This window comes from Fusarium musae, chromosome 10, assembly GCF_019915245.1.
Source record: "Fusarium musae strain F31 chromosome 10, whole genome shotgun sequence".
NCBI lineage: Eukaryota > Fungi > Ascomycota > Sordariomycetes > Hypocreales > Nectriaceae > Fusarium > Fusarium musae.
The window spans coordinates 857,273-872,789 of NC_058396.1; the positions used below are offsets into that span (position 1 = coordinate 857,273).

At 48.3% G+C, this 15,517-nt stretch overlaps 6 protein-coding genes across 6 annotated transcripts; 4 read left to right on the top strand and 2 right to left on the bottom strand.

Annotated features, from left to right (window-relative positions):
• Positions 1-1,083: 1,083 nt before the first annotated feature.
• On the top strand, positions 1,084-2,374 carry J7337_012436 (uncharacterized protein; the record flags this gene model as incomplete). Its single annotated transcript, XM_044829957.1, has 4 exons — positions 1,084-1,254; positions 1,312-1,838; positions 1,886-1,953; positions 2,007-2,374. The coding sequence occupies 4 exons, from the start codon at positions 1,084-1,086 to the stop codon at positions 2,372-2,374; spliced, it is 1,134 nt and encodes a 377-aa protein (XP_044674873.1).
• A 1,002-nt stretch (positions 2,375-3,376) lies between these two features.
• J7337_012437 (uncharacterized protein) lies at positions 3,377-4,030 on the top strand (the record flags this gene model as incomplete). The annotated part of the gene is made up of 1 exon (XM_044829958.1): positions 3,377-4,030. The coding sequence occupies one exon, from the start codon at positions 3,377-3,379 to the stop codon at positions 4,028-4,030; it is 654 nt and encodes a 217-aa protein (XP_044674874.1).
• Positions 4,031-4,113: 83 nt separating this feature from the next.
• J7337_012438 (uncharacterized protein) lies at positions 4,114-5,571 on the bottom strand (the record flags this gene model as incomplete). Its single annotated transcript, XM_044829959.1, has 4 exons — positions 4,114-4,489; positions 4,550-4,719; positions 4,770-5,185; positions 5,244-5,571. 4 exons carry the CDS (start codon positions 5,569-5,571, stop codon positions 4,114-4,116), a joined length of 1,290 nt encoding a protein of 429 aa, XP_044674875.1.
• A 1,533-nt stretch (positions 5,572-7,104) lies between these two features.
• J7337_012439 (uncharacterized protein) lies at positions 7,105-8,686 on the top strand (the record flags this gene model as incomplete). Its single annotated transcript, XM_044829960.1, has 4 exons — positions 7,105-7,390; positions 7,449-7,499; positions 7,556-8,537; positions 8,593-8,686. The coding sequence occupies 4 exons, from the start codon at positions 7,105-7,107 to the stop codon at positions 8,684-8,686; spliced, it is 1,413 nt and encodes a 470-aa protein (XP_044674876.1).
• Positions 8,687-9,265: 579 nt separating this feature from the next.
• CHI1 (Chitinase 1) lies at positions 9,266-10,664 on the bottom strand (the record flags this gene model as incomplete). The annotated part of the gene is made up of 3 exons (XM_044829961.1): positions 9,266-10,248; positions 10,299-10,348; positions 10,549-10,664. 3 exons carry the CDS (start codon positions 10,662-10,664, stop codon positions 9,266-9,268), a joined length of 1,149 nt encoding a protein of 382 aa, XP_044674877.1.
• Positions 10,665-14,272: 3,608 nt separating this feature from the next.
• On the top strand, positions 14,273-15,208 carry J7337_012441 (uncharacterized protein; the record flags this gene model as incomplete). Its single annotated transcript, XM_044829962.1, has 1 exon — positions 14,273-15,208. The coding sequence occupies one exon, from the start codon at positions 14,273-14,275 to the stop codon at positions 15,206-15,208; it is 936 nt and encodes a 311-aa protein (XP_044674878.1).
• Positions 15,209-15,517: the final 309 nt, after the last annotated feature.

The following is a 15,517-nucleotide window of genomic DNA, read 5'->3' on the forward strand; positions in this document are numbered from 1 at the left end:
TCATATCATCAGTAGCGTCCCGGATACATGGGAATAGCTTCCTAGTTCTCACTCCAGGACTAAAAAACAATTGGTCTAGCCATGCTAAGTCTCAATCTGTTCTCGGAGTCTTTTCGTCCCAGCATCGCCAATGATCACCGCTAACAAGTACCATAACAGGAATGAAGGCTTCCTCAGCAAATGAAGCTATCGGACTTTCGGGAATAGTGCTGTAGGGCCCGATTTCTGAAGCGAGGAACTCTTGCAATCGCACTAAGCTGCCGTGCATATAACCCCTGCCATTACCCCTGAATCTGTGATGAAGCTCTGACCTTTCAGAAGTTCAGGTCATTGTTCCCCCAGGAAGGTTATGGAGTACGCGTCCTAAGGTTAAGTGCCGTCTTTGGTGGAAAATAGCATCATGAACTTTGAATGAGCTTGGCACACGGGATCAGCGACGGCTGAGTGTACGCTCTGACATTGTCTCACAGAATATCCTGTATATCTGTGGCTTTGCGTGAAAAAATCATGCGATTACCTGCGTCCGGGATCCTGGGTCGAGTCAATATCTGCAGCAGGGCTTCAAACCACCAAACTTGGCGGCTTTGCGTCAGCAAGAAGCAAAAGTTCGCTTAGGCTAGCGGTTTCTCAGATCTACGCGGGGATTCGACTGGCCCCAGCTGTGCATGTCACGTAAAAAAGAGGCTTTAGCAAAAGAACATTAACTGGCATGACCCCAGCAAGCCATGATCGACGGTTCAAACTGAAAGCAGTCACTCGAAGCGCTGGGCACAGATGCATTGATCGGGCTTCACGAGTCAACACCCTGGCCGGGCTAGGCAGCGGCCGCGAGATATCCTTGGTTCGCAAGCTGGGCGAAACCTCGATAAGGTTCACTAGACCGTGCTACTAAAAAAGATGGGATGGGTCGGGAATCAAAACGCGGGGAATGGGTCAAACTCTGTAATAACCGACGGATTTGGAGCCGTTGTTCAAAAGGAGAGGGAGGGCCAGTTGGTTGCTCAAAATGCCAGCCCTGCCCTGGATTTCGTATTTGCTTTTCTGCGCTTGTGAGTGTGGGTTTTCGACATCGCATCGCCCATCATGCTTGATGAGAGCGCGACGTCAGTGGACCCCAAGGGTCTAGCGCGTGTCCTGATCATCGTCCCCATCATTTTCTTGATCCTTACAGCCGTAATTGTTATTCTGCGATGTGTTGTTCGATTAAAGTATCGTCTCTTTGGTATCGACGATGGTCTCATGCTTATCGGATGGGTAAGTCATCGTCTCGTCTCAGTGGGATAATGCATAACACAGTACTAACCCAGTTAGATACTACACGTTGCATTCACTGCTGCCGGCCTGCGTGCCGTTTACGCAGGCGTGGGGACAAAAGATAAAGACCTGAACGCATACCTGCAAGTCCACGGTCGAAAGGTACTTCATCTCGAGTATCAACTCAACGCCCTGCTAACCAGGACACAGTGGATGTGGATTGGCCAGATGATTTACGACTTTTCATTGACGCCTCTCAAGGCGTCCATCTGTGTTACTCTCCTACGTATCGCCGTCACCAGAACTCATCGAATCATTGTCTGGGCAACTCTCATCTTCACTATTGTCACTACGATGTATAACACCATTGGCACCTTTTTCGGATGCACGCCGATCTCTGCCAACTGGAACGACAGAGAAAAATGCTCTGTACCATTCTTAATGAGTCTAGGCTATGTCGTGTCCGTTAGCGCAGTTATTTCGGACTGGACTTGTGCTATTTTGCCTGTCTTCATGCTTTACAAGTCCCATATGAGGAAAGCCACCAAGGTCTCTGTCAGCATCATCCTTGGTCTGGCTGCACTGTAAGCTATAATGTCACCCTCGATCTTTATGTCTAACATTGCGACAGGGCCTCGATTTGTACTATTGTTCGAATACCTTATTTGACAGCGTTTTCACGGCCTGGTAATTACTTATGTCAGTATCCCAAGAACAACCTTTTGGGCACCGTACCATACTAACAGGTCTAGACAACGTCGGAAACATCGTCCTATGGTCCACTCTGGAGTCGGGAATCGGAATTATCGCTGGCTCCTTACCGTCACTACGAAAACTTGTCAGCTCTCATTTCCATTTCGACACATCGACGGGTAGCTCCCCAGCTCACATTACGCCATTTTCTGGAGCCAGTAGAGCCGTCATCACTTCGCAATCAGTGGCGACAACACGTCGAACTCACAGGGGCGAGGTTGGCGATAATTGGGAGCAGCTTGATGACGTTGAGGGCACATCCAGCCAGAAGATATATGTCAAGGTGGACTTGGAGATGCAGTCTTTGGAGAGACCAGAAACATCGAGAGAGTCACATGGGTCCCGTGAAGACCTGGTACATCCATAAACAGACTTTTAATATTATTTGTATTCTAGCTAAACTCTAAATAAATGGGACAACAGCACAGAGAAATTTGTCGAGCTCGTGTGTGGAGGGTCCACGTGCTGGTCATAAGTTGAGCCGGACATCAAATTCAATGGTGAGCTTCATAAATTCTTCGTGCAATATAGATTTCAAAGCTCATGAATTCCATGAACTATGCTGTACCATAACTAAAGATGAACACGGTTGGTCTTCCCTTATGCCTATTTTCATCTGATGTTGGCTGTGAAGGAAATGCAGGAGAAAGGGAAGACTATCGACTGCACTTGCCGGAGAAAATCCTGAAAGTTGTGATATAATGAACTCATATACAAAGTATCTACATATAAGCATGAAATGAAACGATGTTGGCCTTGGCGAACATGCTCAAGTTCTGGACTTACCTAACACGATGGCTAGGCGTATCGATAAGATAGCATATTTGATAATTATCTTATTTCTAATTGGCTTCATCATGGTAAAGTGGGCACGGCTTCGAATGACATGAAATGCCGCTCGCCGCTGCTACTCAAGCAGAAGCAATTGCATGCTTTTCATACCCCTTCTTCCAAGATTTGTGATAGGCTAGTATGAGACACGTCGTGGTGAGTTGCTGATGCCGTTAGTGACGCTGTCAGTTAGTGTAGAGTAAGTGAGCGGTGATCTCAGCTCAGCTGCCGAAGAGGTTCGCTCCTTTGCAGATTGGATCGACAACTGGCGTAAATCGTAGTTCCGCGATGACGTATAGACGCTTGCAGATCAAACTTGAACTTAACTAGGATATTGTAATGCTAAGGTAATGATTTACCAATTCGCTCTGTTCCACGGCGGTTGTTGGGGTCGGCTATGGGATGTCTTGGCGAGAGCTTCCCCACTCGGCATTGACGACTGACTCTCCTCTTTCGTGCCCAACCGTGATTATAATCTAGCTTCATCTTGCAATACTCAGTAGATTCGGCATATCCCTACGGAAAATATCGCTAGACCATGCTTTCATTCTTGAGATCGTCAGGGCCAGTGCGCACTCAAAATGCCCAGAACAATCCAATTCTCTACGAAGGCGGCAAGTCTTCGGTTACCTTCTCGGGACCCGGCTCAAAATACATCATGACCCATCGGATCCCACCAACAGACAAAGAAAATGGTGTTTCGATTATCGCGCCTCCATTTCATTATCATATCTACCAAGATGAATTCTTCCGCGTCCAGTCCGGCAAGGGCAACTTCTACCGCGGCCTTGACCCAAAGCCCTTTGCGGTTCTGTCCGACGAGCCAGATGGCCAAGCTACAGCCTCGGTGAAGGCTGGATACTTTCACCGCTTCGAAAATGCAACAGAAGACAGAGATCTCGTGGTGGATATTCATTTGACTCCAGAATCATATGAGAACGAACAGCAGTTTTTCAGAAACTTCTTTGGGTACCTGGACGACTGTAAAGCGTCGGGTAGTGCACCTAGTATTTTTCAGCTTCTCGTCTTTCTTCACAGCGCCGATACCCCATTGGTGATTCCGATTCCTTGGGAGTTCATGGGCCGGGTGGTCAGTCGGATCTTACTCACAACTGCCGCCTACTGGGGAAGATTTGTGCTGGGCTACAAGCAGACATATCCGGAATACTACGACGCAAAGAAGTCCATATAAGATGCTGACGGGCATCAATCAAGACAATTTACAAGTAGCATATGGAATTTTATATATGGGGTATCTTTCAATTTGACACTGGTTCAAGCAGCTACACCTACAATGTCTGCCTCCTTCTTGCCATCATCTTCCTTCCTTAAGCCTTCAGGACCATCTTGCACTTGACGAACCTTGTAGTTGATCATATCATTTGAGGGAACTGAGTTCCTGTCTCGCATCTTATCCGCAGTCTCAGTTCCGATCACAGGAACGCGGTACTCGTACTTTGCACCGGGACCTCCTGTCTGGCCAGGGATGGCATAAGGAAAGGGTAGATACTCAGGCATAAGTCCAAGTTGTCGTAGCGCAGTACCTTGATCCCAAGAGATATGTTCATGATACAGGCGATCGCCCCGGATGTTGACAACGGCTGTGAATGGAATCTCTGCTCTTTGGAAAGTAGGAGGGATACCAGGTAAGCTATGGGGAAGGTAGTTAGCATGAGAAGCCATGACAAGTTCCAGGGATACGGTATCTTACAGCCAGTCAATCTCACGATCGTGGGTGAATTTGTAAATGAACTCATCAACCACACGGTCAATTCCTATCGTGCGACTAATGAGTTCAAGCGTAGTATCGAGGGAATTGTTGAAGATGAAGTTATCTCGGTAGAACTTTGTGAGACTACTTCGGCCAATACCGCCAGTCAACTGGATATCGTTAGTAAATGGGACATTTGCATATTGAGAAGGATACTAACAGTTGGAACATGATTCACATAAGGTTCCTGGACCATTGTGCTCATCGTATGCTGTACCGATCGATCACTAAACTCGTACCAGGTATGTTCATCCCAAATAGCCTCGAGGTCAAAGAAGGGTCCCTCGAGTTTGGGCTTCAGAAACTGAAGATTACGAGTGTGAGATACAGACTCAGTTATATAGTGAAAGTGAGGGTGCCCTGGAGTCGCGAAAGCATAGCTCGAAGACTCTTTGTAAGAATAGTGCGATTGACTTGAGGGCTTGAAGTCCTGGCCGGCAATATGCTTCAACAGAGGCTTTTGGCTAGAGGCCAGAGTCTCTGCCGACTCTACGTCGGCGTAAAGAACACTAGCAGCGATCTCTGTGGTTTGATCGATTCCAGGAGCAGCGATGTTCCATAGCTTTGGCTCATACGCTGGAAACATGTCAGAATGCATGGATAGGTAGACGAATACGTATCAATGGCAACTTACAAACCAGGCCAACTTTATCGTTCAGGTCACACTTCTCGCATTGCTTCAAAGCATCGATGGCTTCTTTGAGAACGACTCCGCTGTTTTTTCCATGAAATGCAGCGGCTTCAATCTGAACAACGGCATAACCCTCTTCAGCCCACTTCACCAATGAGGAAGGGACACCTTCGTAGAAAGCCAACGGATCCTCAGTAGTGGCACTGAGAATAATGAGACCGGGGCCGTGGCCTCGTCTGGAGAGTGGGCACAGCAATGAAAGGCCGGGTCTCAAGACCTGGAGATTGATGGAAGGGAGGGGGGCTGGTGGCTTACTGATATCGGCGTACATGTCTAATGGAATGTGATGGGACAAGATATAATGCGATATGATTCAGGAAGATCTATGGTGAGATACAGTGTTGATGGAATTGCTGTTATGATGATGGACTCGACTGAAGCCATCATGGTCTACTTAAGCAACGAGCAGCGGTCTCGAGTCTCATCCTATCTCAGTTGTCTATATCCGAATTGCCGAGATATAATGAAGAATACATCGTCTGATCCCATGACAGAAACCATTTGAGTCAATGTCCACATCCTCATTCTACTATACCCGTCATAGACACGAGAACATTAGAAACGAGGACCATCGATCGAGTCAGATCCAATGCGACCTAGGGTGGGGTGTTGGCGAGATAGAGCTAAACCGTAGCGCTTATCTCCCTTAGAATGTGGGCTTGCCAGCGACTGTGCCCACTGAATGATAGCGGGTATGGGCACCTGGAGAGTGCGTTTTCCGCTGGGCGGCCCGCCACCAAATATCGTGAACACCTATACTTACTAGTCACCACATACCGCACATGTATAAATGCCGGTGTCCGACACGCCATGCATTGATTGGCTTTTAAAGATACGGTAGTTGTAACAAGTATGTGAAAATGATGATAAGTGGTGAACCACTTTACTCGGTGACGTTGAACCACTTTACTCGGTGTACCACCTTACTTACGGAGTAGAGGCCTTAGCATCATGGGACTTGTAATCGAGTCATAACAGAATGACACGTCTTTACTTTCCGTACTTCAATTGTGCCGTGTAATACAGTCGCAAAAAGCTAATTGAATATATAATGATTCCAAGAATTCTCGTTGGAAGATGTAGAAAGCCGCTGCCTGTAAAGTTGTGCCAACAGGCTGGAAAATAACATGACTTGACATTCGTGTGAAGGAATGAACCATCTATCTCCCGGTACAAAGGAGGCATGAAAGCAAGAGTATGTACCGCCCGGTAGCCGACATTCCTGTTTCTTGAGGTTCCCTTCCTCCCTACCAACAGCTAGTAGTGAAGCAGTAATGCAAAGTTCGCAACCATGATAGAAGCGACACCAATGGCACCAGCCTCTCCAAGATGCGTCCCGGTAGTTTGGTTACATCGCGACGGCTCAAAACGTGTCCCCAATCTTAGTGCGGAATTCATCTTTCCACGTGCGGAACCCTCCATCACTAATCTCTGGGTGCCCCATAGCCGATCCTCGCTGACAAGGTATTCACTACAATTGGGCAACTCTACACGGGGATATCGCCAAAGCCGGTCCTGATAAGCGGGCAAATATCAGTGGTTGACAAGGTTTACACTTGATAAAGCGACCCACGAGACCAAATCTGATACCGTCTAGCTCACGATATGCAGGCCCAGTCTAGACCATAAAGATAAAGTCGGGGTAGATAACCTGGGGTAGCAACCGATTTCGGATCCAGTAGAAATAAGGACAAGATCGCCCATTGACTTTGTGAAGACAGACTGAGTCACTTCCCTTTCTCCTTCATCTTCATTGCCTGTACTTCTACGCCTTTATCCAATAAGACCCAACCCAGAGGCAAACATGGCTTCACAAGAAGTGCAACAGGTGAACGACGACAAAGTCACACCTTACAGACCGGCCGATGAGGAAGTTGTCTCCATGAAAGGCGAGACGCTCGAGTCTCATGAAGTCTTCCAGCAGACAGATGATGGCGTGCAGTTCAGAACTGTCAGCTGGCAGCGAGCCACCGTCATCTTTCTCAAGATCCAGTTCGCCATGAGCATTCTGAGCGTGCCTGGTGCTTTTGCGACGCTTGGTGCCGTTGGAGGCGGTCTGTCGCTTGTTGGCTGGCATACTCTGAATACCTGTAAGTCATGAAATCAATTGCTAAGATGAAGAGAATAAGAAGGACTAATAGCATTTAGATACGGCATACATTCTGGGCGAGTTTCGAAACCGTCACCCCGAGTGTCATAGTACGTTTTCACTACCCATTTTAAGCTTATACCTTTAGGTCTAACAATGTGGATAGCACTCGCTGATATGTGCGGTCGTCTCTGGGGCCGTGTTGGCAAAGAACTTGTTGGTCTCCAGATTCTGGTTGCCCAAGTCCTCATATCCGCCGCCGGCATCGTTTCCATCTCAACTGCCTTCAACGCTATCTCCAACCACGGCGCATGCACCGTCATCTTCACCTTGATCGGTGCGATCTCAATCACCCTGTTCTCCTCGGTACGAACTTTCAGCCGCCTCGGCTGGCTTACATGGATCGGTTTCTTCACATTCTTCGTGGCTGTCTTCATCTTCGTTGTTGCAGTTACCCAGCAAGATCGCCCTGCAATGGCCCCTAAGACTGGTGACTACGAGCTAGGTTGGACTGCCATTGCTCACCCTACGTTTGTAGCGGGCATCACTGCTTCTGCCAACATCTTCATCAGCAACAGTGGTTCATCTATGTATCTGCCTGTGCTGTCAGAAATGAAGCGCCCCGAGCACTTCAAAAAGGCCGTGCTTGTTACAGGTGTCCTCGTGATGGCTATGTACCTGTCCTTCTCCCTCGTCATCTACAGATGGTGCGGCGTTTGGTTGGCTACCCCCGCCTTTGGAAGCGCAGGCCCCCTCTTCAAGAAGATCTCGTACGGAATCGCGCTTCCAGGTCTTATCATTGGTGTCGGCATTTACCAGCACGTGGCTGCCAAGTACATTTTCGTCCGAATTCTTCGTGACTCACACCATCTTCAGGAGAACACGATGGTCCATTGGAGTACTTGGATTGGTAGCAATCTTACTCTCGGAGTCCTTGCTTTTATCGTTGCCGAGGCTGTCCCTATTCTCAACTATCTCCTGGGTCTTGCTGGAGCAGTCTGTTTCGCTCCCTTCAGCTTGATCTTCCCAGCTCTCCTTTGGATGCAGGATTTCAAGCATTGTAGAACAGGCAATGCGTCCAGCCAGGCGAAGTATTGGTCCCATGCCCTTATCGTACTTGTCGGATCCTTCATGGTCATTGCCGGAACGTAAGTCAACAACGAACTAACCCTATAATACGTGCGATAGCTAACCCCTTTGAAGTTACAGTGTGGCTGTCTCCATCCAGGATGCCTACCGATCCGGTCTGATTGCAAAGGTGTTCAACTGTGCTGATAACTCTGGAACCATCTCTTGAGCTTCAGACGAGCGTTTTGTGAGTCGAGCCATGGTGGCTGATTCGGGAAAGAAATGGAGGGAAGAGCTAGCCTAGTTGTGAGTAGAACAAGCATCCTCGAAGTGGCGTTCCAATACGAAATAGCGTGAGATAAGGGAAGTTGGTATTTATATGATCCTGATATTTATAAAAATACCCGCTCTTTAAAACGGGGTAGGATATCCGCTTACCAAGTGCGTTATCCGATGCGCGGGCCGCGTGACTCTTCAATATCACAGTCGGATAGCGCACTGTCCCAACTGCTCAACGCGGGTAAATCGATTACTCAGAGATGTTCAGTTTGATTGATCAAAGAGATTCCTAGTGTAATGATCCTAGCATGCGCTTGATTGTTATCCGATTAGATGACCTAATTTTGGGTACAGTGAAGTCGTGATTGTATGTGACTGCAAATCATCGGAAAGTATTGCCAAGCGAATGTCTATTGGTATTTTAAGCGAAGGTCTACGAATTCGAGAGCGTAACACGAGTGCATGCCCAAACCAGCCAACCCCCCACCATGTCATGATCTCATGAACATATCGTGATGCCACTGTCTCTTCAAGAGAGCCCCTTGGCAATGTTGGCGTACTGCGAGTTGGGGTAGCTCAAACAGTTGTTAGTGCTATCCAGAGTTCCAAGCTTCTTGGAGCTGGTGCCGATCAACGAGTCAGCACCAGTCTTGTCAGCAGACGCCTCCCAGAACATGCTACCACCAAGGCTAAGGTTTTTGATGTAAAGGACCTTGTTCTCGACCATACCAGGGGTGTCGAAAGAGATAAGCTCCTTCGTGTTGGAGTCATAGCTGTAAGAGGCCTGAGCATCACGATCATAGACAAGGCTAGCTCCGGCCTTAGGCAGAGCCTTGTAGTCCCAGATACCGTTCTCCCAGCTTCCAGATCCGACGCCAGAATATGGCTGTCCGAGGCCAGCAGTGTTCTCAAATGCGCGACCGTAGATGGGCATACCAAGAACCATCTTGGCGGACGGGACGCCACCATTGACGTAAGCCTTGACGGCCTGGTCGGTGTTGAAAGGGGTAGCGTTTGGGATCTTGGTGTTGGCGTATTTGTTAGCTTGGTGGCCGGAGAAGGCGCTCCAAGAGCCGGCGTAGTCATAAGCCATGAGATTAACATGGTCGAGAACCGATCCGAGGTCCTTCATCTTGAGCTTATTGTAGTTATCAGGACCTGCGGGGGCAGCGATCGAAAGCTGGAAGTGATATCCATTGGCATATTGCTTAGAGTATGAATCAAGCTCGCTGCGCACGGCCTGGAGCAGAAGAATCATGTTACTAGCGTCGGTAGCATTGGCGGGATATTCCCAGTCGATGTCGATACCATCGAAGCCCCAATCCTTCATGAGAGTAACGGAACTCTTGGCGAAGGTGGACCGGGTAGCAGCTGAGGCAGAGGCAGCAGGGAAGTTGGTTGACCAGGTCCAGCCGCCGATAGAAAGCATGACTTTGAGCTTTCGGTTGGCCTTCTTGAGGAGGAAGAGCTGCTTCACACATCCGTAGGCATTGTTTCCGGGCTCTTCCCAGGCTATGTTGAGTCAGTGTCATTCTCCAGTATCAACAGGCAGCTGCGCTTACAGTCGCCAGTGTAGTGCTTCTCAAGATCGGCATAGGAATCTCCAGTGTAGCTATATGTCGTTGGCATTGAGTCAAAGCGTCTCTTCAGTAGTTACACTTACACAGTTCCGTCAGCTCTCACGTTCATGAAAGCATAAAGCACGTGAGTCAGTTGCGATGCGGGAAGGTTCTGGGGCTGATAGTTACGCCCATAGATACCCCTGCATGTGATGAGTAAATGAACCAAGAGCACGTGAGAAGGAAGACGAACCAGTTAACAAAGTAAACGGCGTTGACGCTACCAGTTGCCTCCTCGGAGATGTCATCGTTGTTGGCTGGAACGACAAGGGCGGGAATGCCAGAAGTCATATCGTCGAGTGCGACCATTGTGAATGTTGAGTTGCGTTAGTAGAAATGTTTATAAACGTTATAAGATTGTGATTCGATGTTGTAATTGTTATTAATCCTTCCTTGGCTGAATGCCGGTCCTTGAGAGCATTATATATGCGTGAAAATATTGTCAAAAACATCTTGTAAAACGCAGTATCCGTAGATAACAGACAGCCCGTCATTCTCAAAAGTCATGAACTCGTCTCAGCAGGGTCTTGAAAGACATGTTGAGTTGCAGTATTGGAAGCGAGAACATGTGCAGAATACTCAAGTGACTTTTGCAAGACTGTAATGACTTGAAATCCATTGAAAAGGCGATTATAGCCGTGGCTAATGGACTGCCTGCGGTCAGACACGTCCGGTTGCAACGTTGCAGATCGGTTTCAGCAACGACGATCATAGCAAATGCCAACAACGAATGGTGAGAACGACTCCCGGAAATAACGAAACCGACCATTTGGGAGGGACGTACTCGTGAGTTAAAGTCGGGTGATACTATCGGTTGCGATTCACCGTCGCATTGGTCTGAGAGTAGGCCTGGTAGACAGGTTTTCTCCGATAAGGTTGGCGACAGCAGAAGAGGCATCGAGATAAGGCAAGTGGTCGCACGTCACTTGATTTACATCTGGTAGTGACGATGTAACCCAAAACGGAATTTATTCTGTAATCTGGTGTCTTTTAACAGAGTTGCAAAGCTAAGGTAGTATTCGCAAGAGCGTGATGTGACCACCGGGCTAGTGAGCTGGCACGACCAGTGACATCTGAATCGAGCAGCAATAGCCCATGGAGACATTGGCTTTTTCCATCTTTATGATCCCGAGCAAGACTTGCAGCGGGCGAAATATCATCACAGACATGTAACGTAGTGCTTTGTAGACATTTAAAAGCCAAGGGAAGTGCATCCTCCGGCATTTGCAAGAAGCTATCATCTTGGCAAACCCGCTCGGAGATTTCCAAGCGCCCAAAAAAGCTCTCATGATCATTTCATCACTCCGAAAATCCCAATACTACATCAATGCCTGATCTCAAGCTACCATGGCGTCTGCATTAGGAAGGTCGTTAACCAATGAAACATTGATGTTCACGCAAGACACTTGAGCAGGTGGCGCATGTCTCACTGCCGGGTTGGGGCTAACTGATAAAGGATATCCCTTCAGCGGTCAGGTATCAACACCAGCAAATCATGTTGCGACGATCGCCAGTCAGCAAAGGATTCGGGCCGGGCCATTACTCGATGTTGATGGAAAGTCCGGGGCACGAGGAAACATGATCATTCGTCTCCAAAGGAAGATAAGAATCCTGATTCCATGTTTCTGATCGTACCGAAACTCGATATTCTTGCATAGTGCCCAACATGCTATCATCCATCGTATTTATTCTGAATCCATCAACTGAATGTCATGCAAAAGATGGTATAGTGCTATTTGAGCTCATCCCAATGCTGAGAAGATCCACATAATTCACCAGCACCTCATCATCGGCATGAAGATCCTGCTGCACCCAAATAGCCTGAATGGCATTCGTCACAGCCTTCATACTTCTTATCCGTGCATCTCGCTGGGTTCTGTCAATCAAGTTAAGAATCGCCACCCGCTGATCATCTCTCCTTGATTCACACGCCAAAATCAGCAGAGGAAAGAAGTGGATGCAGGTACATGATGCCACTGGCCCCTCAAACAGTGTATCTATCAGCGAGTCTAGAAGAGCGGGTGCTTCCCATGGACTCTGTGAAGCGCGCGCGATGTACATCCGTGTTGCTACACGATAGAGTTCCAGGGCGACTGCGCTTTCGGGATTTAGATCATTTGGGATCGGGCTGGCGATGAGATCGTCGACCTGCGCTTCGAGCCGTTGAAGTGAGTTGCGATACTCTGAGCTGTGACTTTTGGAATCTTTCGGATCGACTAAAATATCGCATGCCTCAAAAAGGAGGTTCATTATCGAAGACGTCGGATCTATAGAGGGGTGATTCTGAGGATTCATTTAGCTGCTAGACGACACATCATTCTGGTAGGAACCATACAGATTTGTATATTGATAATTGAGAGGTGGCTACGCGGCCAGAGCGCTGGATCGGTTGGCCGAATGTCTTCTGAGCCAGTGCTGTGTGCCGCCAGTGCTGTGTGCTGAAGCGTGAGAGTGTATGATGGTAGTTGACCCAGTCAATGAGAGCGTAGGCTTCACTCTCAGAAGAATGATCGCCGAGTTGAGTAGCTTGAATGACATCCACAGCGCCCCAAACATGCCACAACCATTCACCTGAGCTCTCAGAAGGGCGTAAAGTCTTAAACATCAGCAGGGCTCCAATAGTCTCCAGGATCACGTACCTCGAATGACCCAAGCAGCATGGAAGCAGCCACGTGCTGAGAGGCATTCACCAAGGACAATTCACCTTCGGCGGATGTGGATAGTAAATGAAGTGCCTGGACTTTGAACTTAAGAGCCGTTTCGCTCAGGCCATGGTGATGAAGGGAAGAATAGGCTAGCAAAGCATAAAGAAGGGCGGAGGATGAAGGACTGTTATTGGTCATGGCCATTCTCATAAGGTCATCGCGAATGCCAGCCGGTGTCGTGCTGAATGTGACTAGAGATAAGTGCGCTAGGTCATGAACTAATCTGCAAGTCAGAAGACGTGGACACCGCGAATGTGCTGCAGCTCTCACAATATTGGAGTAGTTCATTCTGATTGGTATGTATCGCGGGCTGTTTTAGTGGCCTTGGAGGCTGGATAGGTACCTGGACTTGGCCATAATGTGAGGACAGGTAGTTGTGTAGCTCGACATCGCGAAATGATGTATTGATCAAGAACAGGCGACTCGGGATCTCCCTCGCCTTTTGGGAGTATACAGGCGCTTGCGTTGCCGTAGTGCATACCATTGCCCGCTTCCTGTCATTGTTCCGGGGCCACGATAAACGAGCTTCATAGCCTTGACAGGTCAATTGAGACCGCCTGCATTTGTCACAATTCGGTCGGACTCCGTCGCATTGAATCTTGCGAGCTGATGCTAATGCTTAGTGATGACCAGTTCGCAACCCGCATTGCCGACACTTACCTGCGCAAGTCCAGCAGCTCTTTCGGGGTTTCATGTCAACAAAACAAGCCGAATCACCAAGTGGCTTCGTTTCCGGTAGCAAGTATCGTACGGTAGATGAATGCAGTGAGATCTCAATCTCTCGGTCAAAGTTGCTTTCAGATGATAAGCAGACCAGGAATTTGTCATCAGCACTAAGTTTAGAAGCACCAATGATCAATGGGGGTGACATTCCCCTGTCATCATGCCCCCCACAGGAAGCAACTTTTATCGAAGCTAAGATCGGATTCTTGCCTAGGCTAAGCTTCCAACACGACCGGACTTTTAACTGTTTGCGAAGACTCCGTCTCCAAACAGCTGCCGGATCATGTATTCGTCACCTCAGAGCATATTAGAAATCATCGTGGAATGGGAACATTGTTTGAAAATGGCCGGGACCCGCAGAGAATGACCTTGCTGTATATATACCAATGAAGAATCACTAGAGAGCAGCGACTTGACCATCCAGATTCATCCAGCGCTGTCTCCAATTATCACTGTCAATCTCATATTTTCTCTACAGCCAGTACCATCATGTCTGTCTATCTCGTCACCCAGGCCACTGGCCAACAAAGCCAATGGGCCATCAGACACCTACTCAAAGCTGGCCACAAGATCCACGCTGTTGTCCGCAACATCGAAAAGATACCAGCCCTGCTAAGCAACCCGAACATCAATCTCTTCCAAGGAGAAAGCAAGAACTTCGACAGTATCTTCAAAGCTGCTCAGGGCTGTCAAGCCGCTTTTCTGAACACCGTTTCCTTCCCTGGCTTGGAGGTTCTTCAAGCCAAAACAATTGTCGAAGCTTGCGAGAAAGCCGGCGTCAAGAGCCTCATTGCTTCTACCGCCATTTGTACCGACCAAAAGGATAAGTGGGATAACGGAGATGTAAAAGCTATTCCAAATCTTCATGAGTACTATACTTCTAAGTATGAGGTCGAGAATATTGTTCGCGCTGGAAAGTTCGAATCATACACTATTCTCCGGCCCGCACTTATCCACTACGACTTCTTCATTCCAGGTGTCTATTATAACTTTCCCCGCCTCCCAACAGATGGTGAAATTGATGACCTTCTCACTGGGGGTGCCAAATTCCCTTACACTGATGCTCAGGACGTGGGAAAGTACGCTGCTGCGGCACTTCAGGATTCTACCGGCTTCCGAGGCCAAGAAATTGACCTTGGAAATGAACTCTTTGACTTTGAGCAGATCCGCGATATCCTGGTCAAGGTCAGCGGTAGGGAAGTCAGAATTGTGAAGCGCACTCCTGAAGAGGTGGAGAAGTTGGGTATTGCTGTTCATGGCCACATGTTTCAGCATTTTGCCAACATGAATCCTTTTGACTTTGTCGAGGGAGGAGCCAAAGGGGTGCAGGACAAGTTTGGTATTCCTTTTACTTCACTTGAAGACGCGTTGCGAAGGGACAAGGAAAGACTCCTGGAGTGTATTCCAGCCAAGAAGGAGGTTTAACGAGGGGCTATGATAAGTTACGTCTTAGTGTTGGCTAAATAGCCTTCAGGATAAGTCGGCCTTTCAAACCTGAAGTTTCCTAAATAGAAGCCCTCGTACTTGAAGAAAGGCATCACATTGACCTGACGGATAGAGCCCCATTGAGAGCGTCTTACGAAACACAATCTCAAAGATCCTGAGAGAGCGAACTCAAGGGCTCGGAGCATTGGCAGACCTTTGCGTGCTCACTGCGCTCATCATTCTCGTAAGCTCGTAACACATCCGTTCGAGCACCCTCGCCAGTACATATAGGATATCGATGCGTGTCCA